This window comes from Canis aureus, chromosome 9 (assembly GCF_053574225.1).
Source record: "Canis aureus isolate CA01 chromosome 9, VMU_Caureus_v.1.0, whole genome shotgun sequence".
In the NCBI taxonomy this organism is placed as follows: Eukaryota; Metazoa; Chordata; class Mammalia; order Carnivora; family Canidae; genus Canis; species Canis aureus.
Window position 1 is genome coordinate 44948813 of NC_135619.1, and position 17299 is coordinate 44966111.

The 17299-nt window shown below is 43.0% G+C and overlaps 1 protein-coding gene across 4 annotated transcripts in view; it reads left to right on the forward strand.

The window, feature by feature from the left end:
- The window catches only part of ARG2 (arginase 2), a 31465-nt gene that overhangs the window by 8542 nt on the left and 5624 nt on the right, over nt 1–17299 (forward strand). For all 4 annotated transcript variants that reach the window (XM_077909726.1, XM_077909727.1, XM_077909724.1 and 1 more), the window contains exon 3: nt 14640–14817. In XM_077909726.1, the coding sequence (XP_077765852.1) occupies nt 14640–14817 (178 nt within the window). The remainder of the gene's footprint in view (nt 1–14639; nt 14818–17299) is intronic.

Below are 17299 nucleotides of genomic sequence, written 5' to 3' on the forward strand. Positions count from 1 at the left end.
AAGCAGGCTCCCTACTGAGCAGGGAGCTAGATGCCGGGCTCCATCCCAAGATCCTGGGATCATGATCTGAGCTGAAGGCAGACACTTATAGAGCCACCCAGGTGCCCCCAAAGTGGTTATTTTTGTGTGTATTTTACCACAATTTAAAGAAGAATTAAATAAGTTAGAATATAATATGAATTAAGAAGGAGGTTGTAGGGCAGTCCTGGTGGCTCAGCTGTTTGGCGCTGCCTTCAGCCCAGGGCATGATCCTGGAGACCTGGGATCGAGTCCCACGTCAGGCTCCCTGTATGGAGCCTGCTTCTCCCTCAGCCTATATCTCTGCCTCTCTCTGTGTGTCTCTCGTGAATAAATAAATAAAATCTTTTTTTTAAAAATGAGGTTGTAGCTTTTCTTTAGACATAACAACGCCATGTGCTTAAAAAAACTTCAACTTAAAAAAAAAAACTTCAACTTTTTTAGCACATTGTTTTGCTCTATAAATAAAAGCTGAGAATGAACAAACCAAAAATGTCCTGAAGACCTTGAGGAACTTAGTGCAGGTGCCATGGTCAGCAGTAGTAGTTGAGAATCTCCTTTCCTGCCGGATACAACTGATGCCAGGTGGGGGCCTTCTCGGCTGGAGTAGCACCATCATAAGCGAACGGTCTCCTACTTCCCAAGTCCTGTGTCCCCAGGGCCTTGCCTCTCCCATTTCCGGGACAGCTGTTGCAGGTCCCGCCCTGTAATCCTCACAGCCTTGGTTCTCCCACCCAGCCAGGAACCCCTTTGGCAGCCCTTCTCCCTGTCATCCCCCAGTTGTTTGTATCACCCAAGACTTTCACACTCTCCGAGGATGAAGGATCTAGCCCTCCCTGTATCAGGGAGCTACAACTGCATGTGGCAAAACCACAAAATAACAGGGATCTAAGAGAAGTCCGGGGCTGGTTTGGCCACTCTGTGTTTTAAAGTTCAGACCTAGGGGGATCCCTGGGTGGCTCAGCGGTTTGGCGCCTGCCTTTGGCCCAGGGCGGGGTCCTGGAGTCCTGGGATCGAGTCCTGCATCAGGCTCCTGGCATGGAGCCTGCTTCTCCCTCTGCCTGTGTCTCTGCCTCTCTCTTTCTCTAGATCTATCATAAATAAATAAATAAATCTTTAAAAAAAAAATAAAGTTCAGACCTAGATTCTTATCTTGCTGTTGACCGGCCAGGCCGCTATCTCATGGTCCCAGACGGTGTTGGCCTTGTGCCTGGCAGCAGGTTGTAAGATGGACAGAAGCAAGCAAAGGGAGGACTTGTGCTTTCCCTCAAGGCAAGTTCCCAAGAAGTCGCAGGACACTTCTGCTTATCCTGTGGCCCATGGGTCACATGGCCACACATAGGGACAAGGGAAAATGGTGAGTTTAGTCTCCATTCTAAGAGGTCATGCTCCCAGCCATCTCTGAAGAAGCGAGAAACCGATCTTGGACAGGTAACAAGTGGTCACACCACCTCCTGGTGCCCTAGATCCCATCTCTACTGCCTTCTGAATTTCTTGTTCTAAAAATTATCCCTTCCTTCCCCTGGTTTCTCAACTTCTAACCCATCCCTTCAATAATTAATTGCAAATCTTACAGTCCTGCCATCCTCCCTTATCTTTAGGAAGCCTTCTAGCTGTTGTCTAGTTGCTTCCCTTCAGAGCCACCACCGTCCTGGCTTCTCCACTGCCCTGGCAGGCTGCAACTTGCTATATTCTGACATCCTGGGCCATCACTGCAATGAAACTGGTTTTGCTGAGGTCTTAGACCTCCTACTTTCTCGCAGTGCTGTCAGCCACTCTTTCCTCATCGAAACAGACCCCATGCTCTACTGGTTTTAGCTCTTCAGATTCCTTTGCTAGATCTTCTGCTACCCACCTGTTACGTGCTAGTGTTCCTCACGGTTCTGCCCTTGATCCTCTTGCTCTAATATTATCTCATTGGCATTTTGTCCATCCCTATGGGTTTCCTGTAACCTGTATACTGATGCCTCCAAAGCTTTATCTCCAACACTGGTTTTCTCACTCAGCTCCAAACCTGTATCCCAGGTGGCTTCTTGTTCTTTTTGACTTTATTATGAAAGTGTTAAAACATAACAAAAGTAGATATTGTGACTGAGTGAATTTGTTGTATCTGTTACCCGGTGTGAATTATCAATATATGGCAATCACCCTACTCTGTGCCTTTTTTTTTTTTTTTTTTAAAGATTTATTTTAGAGAGAGAGAACACATGAGGAGGAGGGAGGGGCAGAGGGAGAGGAAGAAAAGCAGACTCTCCACTAAGTGCAGGGCCTGACCCACGGCTCCATCTCGTGACCCTGAGATTATGACCTGAGCCAAAATCAAAAGTTGGACATTTCCCAACTGAGCCACCCAGGTGCCCCTACTTTTTGAAGCAAATCACAGATATCATATTGTTTCGTCTGCAAATACTTAAATATTAAAAATATAAGAATTCTTTAAAATTTGCCTGGGTGGCTCAGTTAGTCAAGTGTCTGACTCTTGGTCTAAGCTCGAGTCTTGATCTCAGGGCCATGGGTTTGAGCCTTGCCTTGGGCTCCACGTTGGGCTTGGAGCTTGCTTAAAAAAAAAAAAAAAAAAAAGAATTCTTTAAAATTTAACCACAGTACCATTATCACACCTAAAAGAAGTTAATATCCAATGCCCAGGGTTGGGGAAATATAACAAAAAAAAAAAAAAAAAATCTCCCAATTGAGAGCAATTTTCCACAAAAGTAGTAGAAAAAGAAAACCATTTATTGAATAAGCATTAAATCAGGCAATCTACTAAAAGATAGTGAAAATAAAGCAATTTGGTCCTTTTAAGTAGCCAAGCAGGGACAGCCCATTATGTGTTTTCAAGATAATAAATAGTATATAGTATATCATAATAAATAGTAACTAGTCCTCCAGTTAAAGGATTTGACAGTAACTTTTGTCAGATAAAGCTCATCTTAACTTTATCATAGAAATTTGAACAACCACCAGGGGGGAAACCAACTTCTCATATTCTAAGATAGGAGGTAGTTTTGCAATATGGAGCAAGCTGCCCATCCCCTGTGTCCATAGAAGTTAGTCTGTTAATCTCTAGTCCTTGAGGGAAACATTCCTGGGTTGGGAGATTGACAAGAGGTTTATTTGTTGTATTTACATGTATTTGAAAAGGACAGAGAAGGGAATTCTCAAACAGAAGGGAGCAAGAAGTCTTTTCCCTTCTAAACAGGGAAAATTCAGTCTATTTTTATTTTGTCTCTGTCTTACACCAGTTTATGTTGACACTGTTCAATTGACTTAGGCTTTTTGCACTTATTTTTCAGTTTGTTTTACTCAGGATCCAAATGAGCTCTATATTGATATCTTTTACATCCTTGCTGGTTCCTTGCTTCATTTTTGTGTTTTTCTTTCTTGCCATGTATTTGTGGAGGAAACTAGGTCATTTGTATAATCTCTGAATTTTGCAGGTTATATCTCCATGGTGTCCTATGATGTGTGTGCTTTTTTTTTTTAAGATTTTACTTATTAGAGGGATCCCTGGGTGGCGCAGTGGTTTGGCGCCTGCCTTTGGCCCAGGGCGCGATCCTGGAGACCCGGGATCGAATTCCACATCGGGCTCCTGGTGCATGGAGCCTGCTTCTCCCTCTGCCTGTGTCTCTGCCTCTCTCTCTCTCTATCACAAATAAATAACTTTTAAAAAAAAGATTTTATTTATTAGAGAGTGAGAACACAAGTTGGGGGGAGAGCAGACTCCCTGCTGAGCAGGGAACCCCAATTTGGGCCTCGATCCCAGGATCATGACCTGAGCTGAAGGCAGACACTTAACCAACTGAGCCACTCAGGCACCCTGTTTTGTCTTCTGTACTTCCTGTAAATTGATAATTGGATATAGATCCTTGGTCAGATTCAGGCTTTTTTTTTTTTTTCTTCTTGAAGTTCTGCAAAGGTGGTGGCAGTATATATATTTCTACTGAAGGGCTGTTATTTGTTATTAAGCATTGCCTAGAATTGATCCATTTACTGGTTTCCACGTTTGTTTGAAGATTTTATTTATGAGAGATGGCAAGAGAGCACAGGGCAGGGGTTTGGGGCACAGGGAAAAGGAGAAGCAGACTCCCTGCTGAGCAGGGAGCCCGATATGGGGCTGGATCCAGGACCCTAACATCATGACCTGAGCTGAAGGCAGATGCTTAACCCACTGAGCTACCCAGGCGCCCCTTCATGTATTTTCAACAAGATGGTCTCTAACACCTCAAGGCCATCTATCCAGAATTGAACTTATCATCTTCACTCCCTTACCCTGCATCTTTCTCAACTCTGGTAGCAGAGCCAGAAAGCTGGTGTGCAGGCCTTTGTCTCCACACCCACTCCAAGTATTGCTGGAATCTGTTGCTTCTCTCCTATGCCCTTATCTTTCAGTCCCCTTGTGGAGGCCAGTCCACCATTTTCCTCAGGCCCCAAGGGCACTAGACCTGCAGCGCAGATTTGATTTGTCACTTCCTGACATGAAAACCTTAGTAGCTCCCTACAGCTTAGGATGTGCTCCTCCCCCTCTCTTCACAGTCCTCCCAGGAGCCCTGGGCTCAGGGGAATTGCAAATTGTTCTGTAGGGCTGAAGGTATTATGTGCCTCTTCTGCTTGGTAAGCTTTTCCCTTTTCTGCTTTTATCCTGGTTAATACCTTCATGATTCAGATATTGCCCCGTCTGATAAGTCCTGGCTCTTCCTGGGTCTGAGTCAGCACCTCCCCGTTCCCTTCACTAGTGGTAAGCACTGCACCTCGATTTCCCTGCCTGTCTTCCTGTCAGGCTGTGCACTCATTGAAAGCTGCAGCCCTACCTCATCTCCATATCCCCAGGACTTACTAGAGTACCAGGCACACAGTTGGCCTTTGCTGAAGGAACAGAGGAATAAGCATCCTGATGAGTGTTCCTGTAACTTCACTCTCATCATGACCTGTGGGATTTTCCCAGATCACTATTTCTTCTCTCTCAAAATGATTTGCTCCTTAGAAGCCAGCTGATTTCCAGATTTTTGAGAATGTATAACTCATAGTAATAGTCATATGTGAAACTGTTTAACTCTTATAAGGTATTAGGCTACCAGTTGATGAATTTATTTAAGCTAAGTGTAAAAGTAGATGATAATAGCTAGTTGTTGCCCTTTTATGAAACCTATTTGTTTCTGAATCAGGACCTGAGTTGCTAATAATGATGACTGTTTCAAGTAAGGCTGGCTTCTAGTTACTTTAGAGAGAGATGTTGGCATTATTTTAATATCCAACAAAGCATGGTTCAGAGGTCTGGGACCTAAGGGATTACTGTGGTTGGTTTAAATAATTTAATCTTTGAATAAAGTTTTTTGTTCCTCCCTATTAATGATCAAATTCTTGGTAGTGAGGATATGTTAATATAACAGGTGTGGTAATGTTCAGATTGGGAGAAGAAAGACCAAATCTTCCTGTTTTTCTCTCCCAGGCTCCCAGGTCAGAACCCCTGAATAGGAGAAGTAGAAAACTCCTTCCTGTGTGACCCAAGAATTGAGTCACAGAAGGGTGTGGCGTTGTGGTTAGGGCTTTAGAGAATTGGTGTTTCAGGATTAATTGGCCTTGCCTTTGTATTCTTTCATAGGAGATGTGGAAGATTCAAGCTGTATGTGAGAGCTGGACTCTATTGGAGCCATTTCCATGAGCAATCCATGGGCCTGTGTGTGTTTGCTACTTCTTACCAAAACCTGATTTTTATCAAAATGACCTAGTCCTATTACAAACAGGTTTTGGAGGGGATCCCTGGGTGGCACAGCGGTTTGGCGCCTGCCTTTGGCCCAGGGCACGATCCTGGAGACCCGGGATCGAATCCCACGCCGGGCTCCCTGTGCATGGAGCCTGCTTCTCCCTCTGCCTCTGTCTCTGCCTCTCTCTCTCTCTCTCTCTGTATGACTATCATAAAAAAAAAAAAAAAAAAAAATACAGGTTTTGGGAAGTCTTAGGTTACGCCATCAGTTTCAAGGAAAAGAAAAAGGGTAGGGTGGGGCGAAAAACCACAAAGATGCTTCATCCAATTAAACTAATATGTAATCCTTAGCGTGTGGAGGCTTTCCCTTGTTATCTCATGTAGTACTCCTAACAAGCATGTGAGATAGGACAAGCTCGGAAACCGAAGTTGGCTGGAGAGTTTGACTCTTCTAGGACGTTAGGGGCCAGAGGGCAAGGATTCCTCTTTTGCATCTATTGTGGCACTTGACCTGTACCTATCTGGTGTGCACTCTGCTTTCAGCCCAGAGTGGTATGGAATGCGGTCTTTCTGGTTTGCGGTTCTTTGGGAACACTCACCAGGATGCCAGCCCAGGGTCTGGGGCAGGGAGCTGTACATCAGAAGTGTTACCTGGCAAAGCTGTAGTCACCAGCCTGATAGGCTTCCCTTTAAATTCTTTCTGGAACAAAGTGGAGCATCCAAGAACTTAAGATCCCATTTTCTGAAGAGCAGTACTTCATCCCCAGGGATTGTCACTATCTCTTCGGTTCTATATTCGAGCAAGTTGAAGTTTTGTCAGCAATAGCAGATCTCTCTTCTGGAGAATCTCGACGATCTTGTTCTGAATGGAGTAGATGATTATGTGACTTGGGAAGCCAGAGGCACCCCCTCCCCTCTACCCCTGCCTGTGCTGGAATCAGGCTGCTTGGGTGCCACCAGCTAACAGTCCATCTTAGAAAGCCTGAGCTGGTTCATCTTGATCTAGAAGCACTTTGTGGGTTGACGTCAATTTGGTTCAGAGAGCATACATTACTAAGCTTATCTTCAGACAGTGGATACTCTTTCCTCCTTAGGAAAGAAGGGCCTATGTAGCCAGAGAACCAAGTAGCAAGAAAACTATAAATGGTGTTGCCAGTCCTCTCAGTTACAGGTCTTTTAAAGATTTTAAAGATCTTTTAAAGATTTTATTTATTTATTCATGAGAGACAGAGAGAGGCAGAGACACAGGCGGAGGGAGAAGTAGGCTCCACTCAGGGAGCCTGATGTGGGACTCGATCCCGGGACTCCAGGATCATGCCCTGAGCCCAAGGGAGATGCTCAACCGCTGAGCCACCCAGGGATCCCTCAGTTACAGGTCTTGAACTAAATCTTTGAGTTCTATATTAGGACTTTTTTTTTTTTTTTACTCAAGGATCACTTTCATGCAAAGGCATCTATTGACACCATGTTTGTACTATTTGATCTTGAGGATAACTCTGGTATGTGTTAGATGGACATGTCTGAAATGACTGGCCTGGCTACCTGGCTCACCTTCCATCCTCAAGCCTCTGGGGCCACTCGGCCTGGCCTGGTCTTCCTCAGCCATGTTTCACATTGCGTTGGAGAACTGGGTGAGGGGCAAGGAGATGTTGAGAGCCCTGGTTGAAGCAGTCTTCTTAGAGACCCAGAAGTGAACTGGAACAAATATGAGTTATTTGTGTGACAGGATTTCTTGCCCTGATGCACTAAACTTACTTTGGAGACGGAATCTAAGAAGCAAAGAGCGGATTTTTAGAGGATTCCAGGACACCTGATGCGGGAGGTTGTACAGCCTCTGGCAGGGAAATGCACTAAATAAAATGCAGACATCTGCATTTTCTTAGTGGTAATCAAATGAGTTTACCTTAAGTAATAGTCTCTTCAAAGGTTATTACCCAAATCACATTTTAGAGAAAAGAGAAATTCTTACTTCAGATGCCCTGCAGTAACTGGCCTTTTCCTTTTTTTTTTTTTTTTTTAAAGATTTTTATTTATTCATGAGAAACAGAGAAAGAGGCAGAGACACAGGCAGAGGGAGAAGCAGGCTCCATGCAGGGAGCCCAATGTGGGACTCGATCCCGGGTCTCCAGGATCACGCCCTGGGCCGAAGGCAGCACTTAACCGCTGAGCCACCAGGGCTGCCCAACTGGCCTTTTCCTAAATTAGACCTCTGGTAACATTGCAAGTTTGTTTTTAATAGGCTGGTTTTCCAGGTATGATTTTGAGGTTCTGAGGATTCGCAGTTCTATTCCTTTATAATACCAGGAATTCCTTTTGGGGCTAAATCTGTTATGTGCAATATTTGAGTCTTAAACATTTTATTTGACAGAGCACAAGTTGGGGAGGGGGGCTGGGAATGGCAGAAGGAGAGGGAGAAGCAGGCTTCCCGCTGAGCAGGGAGCCCTGATGTAGGGCTTTATCCCAGGACCCTGGGATCATGACCTGAGCTGATCTCAGCATCTGAAGACAGATGCTTACCTGACTGAGCCACCCAGGTGCCCCTTGAGCCTGTAACCTTTAAAAGCCATTAGTATTAGTATCCTCCCAGCACCAAGTGAGAGCTGAATCTTTGTTTTTCCCCAGGGTTCACTGACTTGTTATTCCTGACAAGTCATAATAAACATGCCACCCTGTTAAGGGACAGTTTGGAAAACCGCACACTAATCGGTCCCTAGCTTTTCTCAGAATCTGTTATTCTGACAGTGGGCTACCTGACCTGTGTCAGCCCCCTTTTGAGCCCATTCCTCTTGACCTGCTGGGAGCCTGGGAAGCGGTGAGAACGCCCTAGAAGTGGAAGTCAGAGCAGTTAGACAGAATGGGGCACCTTCTATGCTGTCAGAAGGTGCCTGCTGACTCAGAACACCACCTATATATGGGGGTCTCTAATGAAAGGGTGATCCAGGCTTGTCCTACACAGTTGGAACTATGAACTTTGCTGAATCTCTCCCTCTCAACTGTGTGGACAGTGATAGCAGCAGAGGATGTGAGGACTAGCTGCTATCCCTAAAGCCTCTAGAGCAGTGTGATGTATGGAGATAGACAACTTTGTTCCTTTCCCTCTCACTGGCTTCCTTCAGGCGTTCCCTAGTGTTAGGGCTATTTGGATTTCTTCCCCACCATTTGGTTGCATCATTCTGTTGTACTTGTGTTCCCGTTCCACTCTGATGGAGCCTGGAGAAGTTCATCAGGGCCAAAGGTTAACATTTGGGCCTAAAAGATCATAGTAGTATTCAGTGGATTTTTATTACCAGCACTGCAGAGAGAGAAGCAACGAGGCTGTGCCGGTATCTACAAAGCTTGATGTTTCCCCCCTACTGCAAGTCACAACGAGAGCCCTTTCAAGTTGGTTCCAAATCTGTTTGTCATGAGAGCTTTGAAGTCTTAGGTTTGTTTTGTCCTACCATGCCTTCTTAGAAGAAAGAGCGGCAATGAAACATTGTTTCATCTCCTCTAGATTTGCCAATGAATTGACCTGAAGCACAAAAAGTTTGACAAACCGGCAGCTCCCTCAAGCATGACCCGCAGATACTCTTCCCATTATTATATTTACTCTTTTCACTAGGACTCGTAAGATTCTTTAAAAATCAGTGAGACCATTTCTTGGGCCTTGCGAACTAGAATTTGTCATAACACTCTGATAAAGTTACTAGCTTCATCATTACTGTGTACATCCTGTTCTTATAAAACCCTACTCCTCAGAAATGTTGCCCTATGGGTTACAATTCATGTTCTCTTCAGCCTTATTTGCATTACTCCAGTATGCAAACTTCTAATTTCTATTAAATTGCTCAACATTTTCCAAACATGGCTTGTACATTTCTTCTTTCAGAACCTTGTTCACGCTTTAGAAACCAATCCTGGGCTCTTCACCACTACACCTCTGGGGCTACAATGCTATCGGGATAGCAGGCATTAGAGGAGAAAGGTCCTGAGAGGCCTATCAGGCTGGCATAGTATATTCACTGTTTCAGCTCTGTAATGCACTAGGTTAGGATTGCCAGTAATTAGAATCAGCAACAGAAGCCTTCAATATTTTGAGTTTTTTTTTTTTTTTTTTTAAATTTTATTTATTTATGATAGTCACATAGAGAGAGAGAGAGAGAGAGGCAGAGACACAGGCAGAGGGAGAAGCAGGCTCCATGCACCGGGAGCCCGACGTGGGATTCGTTCCCGGGTCTCCAGGATCGCGCCCTGGGCCAAAGGCAGGCGCCAAACCGCTGCGCCACCCAGGGATCCCAATATTTTGAGTTTTTAATCAAAGGTTATGGCAGTAGAAATTAAAGGTACTGTTGTGGCAGATTGCTAGCTGTCTGCCAAAATCCATTCTCTTCTGGACAGAAGTTAGACCTGCATTAGTTGACCAGTGCCATCTGAGCATGTGTGATGGGCCTGGGCCTTTAAAAGTAGACTTCTCGGGGCTTTCTTCCTCTCCTGCTGCCTTGAGCCTGGGGAGACCCAAACCTTAGCCACACAGGTGGCAAAACCCTAGTTATGGCAGAGCCACAAGCCAGAAGGAGCTTGGTCTCTGAATCACTGCGTGAAGGAAAGCCGCCTGCTGACCTGGAATATCCAGCCTGGATGTTAAACAAACAAGAAACCAGTTACTGTGTTTGAGCCATTGTTTTGGGGGAAGGTTAGTTACAGCAATTAAGCCTACTCCAACAACGTTATTTAAAAGAATAGTATGAATGGTGTTTATGCACCAAGGCCTGCAAAGGTAGAGCAGTCAAGCCTGGGTGGTGGGGTAGGGACTTTCACCATTAGACACTAACAATTTTACAAAAATTTTCTACTAGTAAGGAAAGACAACAACAAAAATAGCAAAACAATGCTGGTACAAACCTTACTTGACGTAGGAATCATTCCTTGAGCCCCACCCCACCCCACCCCTCAATCCTCACTGAATTTCCTTTCTGCCTTTTAAGACTCATTGTCCTTAGTTCTTACCTGGCTTTTTTTTTTTTTTTAATAGCAGAATTGGGAGTCCTATAGGGTGGGCAAATCAGGCAGGGTCTCTCCAGATATTAATCCCTTCAGTGGTCTGGTCTACAGCTTTGTGGACTCAGGAACAGAAGGGTTTGTTTTGTTTAAGTTTTATTGAAGTATAGTTGACATACAATAACTTCAGGTACACAACATAGCGATTCGACAATTCTGTACATCTACAGTGCTCACCGTAAGTATAGTCACCACCTGTTACCAAACAACGTTACTATGTTATTATTGACTATATTCCCTACACTGCACTCTTAATTTCCATGACTTCTTTTATAACTGGAAGTTTGTACCTTTTAATCCCCTTCACCTACTTTGCCCATCCCTCTATTCCGCTCCCTCTGGCAACTATGTTTGTTCTTAGTATTTGAGTTTGTTTTTAAAGATTTTATTTATTTATTCACAAGAGACAGGCAGAGACACAGGCAGAGGGAGAAGCAGGCTCCATGCAGGGAGCCCAGATGTGGGACTTGATCCCAGGTTCCCAGGATCACGCCCTGGGCTGAAGGCAGTGCTAAACTGCTGAGCCACCTGGACTGCCCTGTTTCTGTTTTTTTTAGATTCCATATGTAAGTGAAATCATATGGTATTATCTATCTGACTTATTTTATTTAGCATAATACCCTGTAGGTCCATCCATGTTGTTGTAAATGGCAAGATTCCATTCTTTTTTTATGGTTGAGTAATATTTTTATATATATATTTATTTATATTTATATAGTATATATAATCAGATAAAGAATGGGTTTATATAAATTATATATTTATATATTATATATAATCAGATAGAGAATAGATTTATATGAATTTTATCCTATTCTTTATCCGTTCATATATAAATGGACACTTAGGTTGCTTCCCTATCTTGGTTATTGTAAAAATGCTGTAATGAACATAGCAGTCTCTTTTGGAATTAGTTAGGAACAGAAATCTTCATGTGCAGAGTTTATCAGGCTCTCCAACCCAGAGGTTCATTTTAACCGTGAGGTATATACCAGAAGGCCCATTCATAATTATGGTGAACAACAGTTCTTCCAACATCTGCTGCTAGGAGGCCCTCTTGCCAGTATGAGGGCAACAGAGAAACTAAGTGAATAACCAGAGGGAGGCTGGTGAGTAAGGAATGAGAGCAAATGGAGTTAGATAATCTTAGAAGAACCCTCTGTCTGTGCTGCGAATTAATCTGGTGATCCACTTCAAAGAGTTACATGTTTAGTGACCAAAAACCCTTTTATGAAATATAGTCACTCTTCCTCAGAGAGTGTAATCTAAGACTGCCAAATTTCATAGGCTTTCTGCAGCTTTCTTCTGATGAATAAATAATAGTGAGCTGAGTACTGTATTGTCACATTTACCTGACTCTACATCCTAGATCCCATAACTGGACTTACATGTTCCCCCAAGTTGTCCCTTAAACACTGGGTTGATTCCCATGTATTTATTGGTCATGTGAAGATTAAATGAGTCATCTTCAAAAGTCGGTTAATATTAACATTTAATTAGATAATAAACTTTTTCTAACTATACACCTAATATTATAAAACACCCGCATGCCCTGGGTCTTCTACCTAGTAAGAACCTAAATGCCTGATGTGGCGTAAGGGGTAGGAAAGTAGAAACTGACATTCAGAATCTGTCCAGCCCTAGACTGTTGCCAACAGCAAGACCAGATACTGACTTAAAACTTAAAGCTTCATTTCTCTTAAATCTAAACTGTCCCCTGTATTGAGATCTTATAGCTGCTTTTCCCTTATGGCTCTTTTTTCTTTTTAAAAGATTTTTGTAGGTGTTTTATTTGGTCATATTTTTTTCTCTTGGATCCAATGGCTTTGGCCTGTTACCATATTCTTCTCCTACCTTCAATATTTTTTTTTCAGTTTTCCTTATCTCTGGTCATGTTTTTTTTTTTTTTTTAATGTAGTGACCAAAAGATACATAGAGAGTTCTGCAGCTGTAGCTGCATCTTAATTTTGGGGGATAGAATAATAAGGTTTTGTTTTGCTTCTAGTATCCCTTTTTAGTGGTGATTCCTTGGGTGGCCTTATGTTACAGGCCACTGCTTCTCAAATTTTTACAAACCTCTCAGTTACTTAGCTTTGAATGGAGAATGGGTTCAAGAGGTAAAGCTCAAGGGACATCTAGGGGGCGCAGCTGCTTATGTGTCTGATTGAATTTCACCTCAGGTCAGGATGTCATAGTTGTGGGATCAAGCTCTGCATCCAGCTACACACACAGCAGTGTGTGTCTGGGACTCTTCCTCCCCCGTCCCTCCCACACCCTGCACATGTACATTCTCTTTCTCATGTAAATTAAAAATCTTAGAGAGGTAAAGCTCAAAACTGTACTGTTTGAATTCAAGATGGGTCCATGCTGATCTTATTCCAAATTTTTAACACAAACCTCTGCCAGTATTACTACCTGTGATGACTTTCTCCTACCCCCTGCCCCCAATCTTACCTGGACTCCAGTTTGAGAAGCAGGGACTTAAGGATACAATCTATGGTAACATTATGTTCTCTGATAGTTCAGATCTGTTCATGATAGAGTTGGATTACTTAGGCTTAACTCTAAAAGTGGCACTAACCAATTTATTCATATAAATGGTTAAATGGCAAGGATGGCACTTACCTTTAGCTTAAAAAAATGAATGCATAGTGGCATAGTTCTTTGGAATATGTGAAATCTAAGAGTGAAAATATTATAGCATATTATCAGCATATATTACTAGTTATTTCAAAACAGTTTTTTAAAGACAAGTTTATGCTTGTACTGGCCCAACAAGCTACTTGAGGGGGACGAAGCTGGGGAAGTGGGTGGCCCAGATGCCTGGGCCAGCCAGGTTCATGGGCTTGTATATGGGGGAGGACTTGCCCAGGTAGGGGCTGATCACCTTGGGCGATATCCACCTGGGCGAATGTCCTGCTGCTGTGGATGCCCACCATGCTGCCCACCATCTTGGGCAGCCTGTTGCTGTCCAGCTTCTCTGTGGGCAGTGCCTCCCGGTTGGCTCTGCACCGGTGCTTCCAGAGTGAGGGCGCTTCCACCACCACTGCGTTCTCAGCTATTCTGAGAACATGGGCGGCAGCTGGCCCAGGTGTGTGCCGCAGTAGGTTTGCTGCTGCCTCTGCATTTCTGTTATCTAGTTGTTTTTTCCAAGAAGTCTCACTTGTTCTTAACAGGGAGGAATCAAGAGGGACTTTTTGGGAAACAAACTGTGTAGTCAATATACGTTTTGAAGGCAGAGGGCCTGAATTTGGGTCCCACTTCTGCCACTTAGCAGCTTTGTGACTTGGGGACCTTCCATTTCCTTGTCTATAGAACAGTATGTTTTAGTTGCCTAACAGGATTGTTGTGAGTTTAAATAAGAATTTATGTTGAGCAATCAAAACAATGTCTGGGACCTTTGTAAGTAACAGATGTTTGACATTTCTCTTTTAGGATGTTTTAGGTCCTCAGATTGGCCTTTTATTTTAAAAGTTTTAACATGAAAATTTCCATGCATTTTTGCTCTGATTAGTACTAAATTTCTGTAAATCCTATGGATACCTCTTGGTATTCTATTTATCCTCTATAACCCTGGGACATCTGAGGTCTCATTACTACCAATTTTGTGACTGTTAGGTTAAATCAGTGAACGTTTCTGGGCTTCGTTATCCAAAACCCAGCTTCTTTGTCTGCAAAATTGGTGTTTCCAATAGGATCTTCCCTATAGGATTGCTGGGAGGACTGAGACCATCTGCCAATCACGTGACATTTTGAATTTTACTGTGGCAAAATGAGTATGACATGCACCTTATCACAAGTACTGATTTGTGCCCCGGGCCAGTAAGAGTTGGAATAACATACACAATTAATCTTGTTCTTGTCATCCCCCATTTGTTTCCAGGCTGCCAGCTAAAAGATTTTGGAGATTTGAGTTTTACTCCAGTCCCTAAAGATGATCTCTACAACAACCTAGTAGTGAATCCTCGCTCAGTGGGCCTTGCCAACCAGGAACTGGCTGAAGTGGTTAGTAGAGCTGTGTCAAGTGGCTATAGCTGTGTCACAATGGGAGGAGACCACAGGTAAACTGGGATGAAGGGGTGGTGGAGGAGCTGGATTGTATGGTGCTTTGTGTTAATCAGTTAGCTTGTCTGTTTCCCCACTTTGAGTAAAATGCCCTTTAGAATTTTTATGGTATGAAGTGCATAACAGTGTTTTAATATCTTAAGATCCGGAGCTGTTGGAGACACCTGTGGTTTTTTCAGAACACAGTGTATAGTATGTGGCAAGTTCAGAGGTAGACAAAATGAAGTTTTTAGACACAGTGTGTTTGTGTTTCATTTTTGTGCTCATCTCTTGTAAAGTTTTCTTGAAAAACTATTTTATGACTTTCATTTGGCTCTTTGGGAGAATTGGAAGGATCCACCAGGCAGAATTTGTGGGATTATTTGTTGTGTGTGTGCAGTGCTAGGGATTGTGGAAATTGTGATCAGGACTAGATCAAATAAATACATATGGGATGAAAAAATAATATTGAGTTCTACAGTTGTTGTTTTTTTTTTTAAAGATTTTATTTATTCATGAGAGAGAAGGGGGGTGGGGGCAGAGACACAGGCAGAGGGAGAAGCAGGCTCCATGCAGGGAACCTGATGTGGGACTCGATCCTGGGTCTCCAAGATCACGCCCTGGGCTGAAGGCGGTGCTAAACCTTTGAGCCACCAGGGCTGCCCAAATTCTACAGTTTCAAGAAAGAAGAAATCATTCTGGGCTAGAGGAGTCCTATTTGAGCTAAGTAATTAAGGTTTTTGGTAGAAAGAAAAATAGCGTTATAATACTAGGAGTACTGAGCACTTCATATATATTCTCATTTTAACCCTTATAGTAATGCCACGAGACAGACAGTTTTACCTAATTTACTGCTAGGAACACTTGGAGAGAGGTCAGATAACTCACCCAACTTTTAGAGCCAGGAAATAGTAAAGGTGGGATTCAAATTCACTGTGACCTCTGAGGTTTTCTTTTCTTTTTTTTTAAAGATTTTATTTATTCATGAGAGACAGACAGAGAGAGAGAGAGTCAGATATAGACAGAGGGAGAAGCAGGCTCCTCACAGGGAGCCCGACGTGGACTTGATCCTGGACCCGGGATCATGCCCTGAGCTGAAGGCAGACACTCAACCGCTGAGCCACCCAGGCATCCCTGAAGTTTTCTTTTGAGACCCAATCTAGCAACTGCCCCTGTGGTGCCCAGAGAGCTTTTCTGGTCCCTTAACAGAAGTTGAATCTTTGTTACAATTTTAAGTGCAGGTAGATTTCCTCATTAGGAATAAAATTTTAGGGCAGCCCAGGTGGCTCTGCGGTTTAGTGCCGCCTTCAGCCCAGGGCATGATCCTGGAGACCCAGGATCGAGTCCCATGTCAGGCTCCTGGCATGGAGCCTGCTTCTCCCTCTGCCTGTGCCTCTGCCTCTCTCTCTCCGTGTCTCTCATGAATAAATAAATAAAATCTTAAAAAAAAAAAAAAAAAAGGAATAAAATCTTAGGTAGACTAAGAGAGTGGTCCAGGTTCTCTACAGTGATCCAATTAAATCAGCCAGAGTGTGGGGCTTCCTATTAGCTCAGTGCTATCTCTTGAAGTTCATTTATACTGACTTTTTTCTGGTTATCTATTTGGGAACTGCTTATCAATATGATTAATCATAGTCTCTGGCTTTTGTCTGTAGCTAACTATTGCAGCCCCGTCACGGTTTCCTGTTCAGGGCTAAAACTTAGGCTATCTGGAAGATTCTAGAAAGGAAGGGATGAGTATGTAAATTGAACAGCTACTGAACATTTTAAAGGAAGGCATCTTTAGGTCACCCTGCTCCTTTTCCACAGGATATACTATTGCCTTAGACATCAGACCAACTCTGACTTAAATAAGCCAAGATTATTATCCCTTTCTTACAGAAAAAGGAAACTAGCAAAACCCGATGACTCACCCTACATTACATAGCTTTCTGGGAAAAAAACCAGGATTCTGACTTAATCCACTGCTTTTCACACTAGACAGTGCTATCCTAAAAAACATCCTATGTGGGGCATAGAGCTTAAAATGCTGTCTCATGCCATACTGACCAAGGAGAACTGTAGTTAGTTTCTAAAATGCTTAAGCTGCATTTCCCATCTCTGTCAAATTCTTTGGTTACTGAGAAACTGGGCAGTTTTCCAACCACGATTTCTTCAGCTATATTCTTATAATAGGGACAGTAGTTGGCCAATGTACATAGAGTCCAAGGACAAGGAAAGGCAAAAAAACCCCACAGATATTTGAATGCCATGCTAATATATAGAAGGTAGCATGCAAATACATGTTTATTCAATCATCTAAATGAGGTCTTTAACTGGGTGTCCGTTACTGTCCTTATGTGCAGTTTCCTAAAAAGAAATGTCAAAAAGCTATTATGTGAATTTTTATCCTTAATAACTGATTCTTTGAAATTAAATCTCTAATCTCCCTTAAGTTATTAAGAAATATTTATGAGTTGTTATATACAGAACACATCATTGAACTGGATTTCATTCACT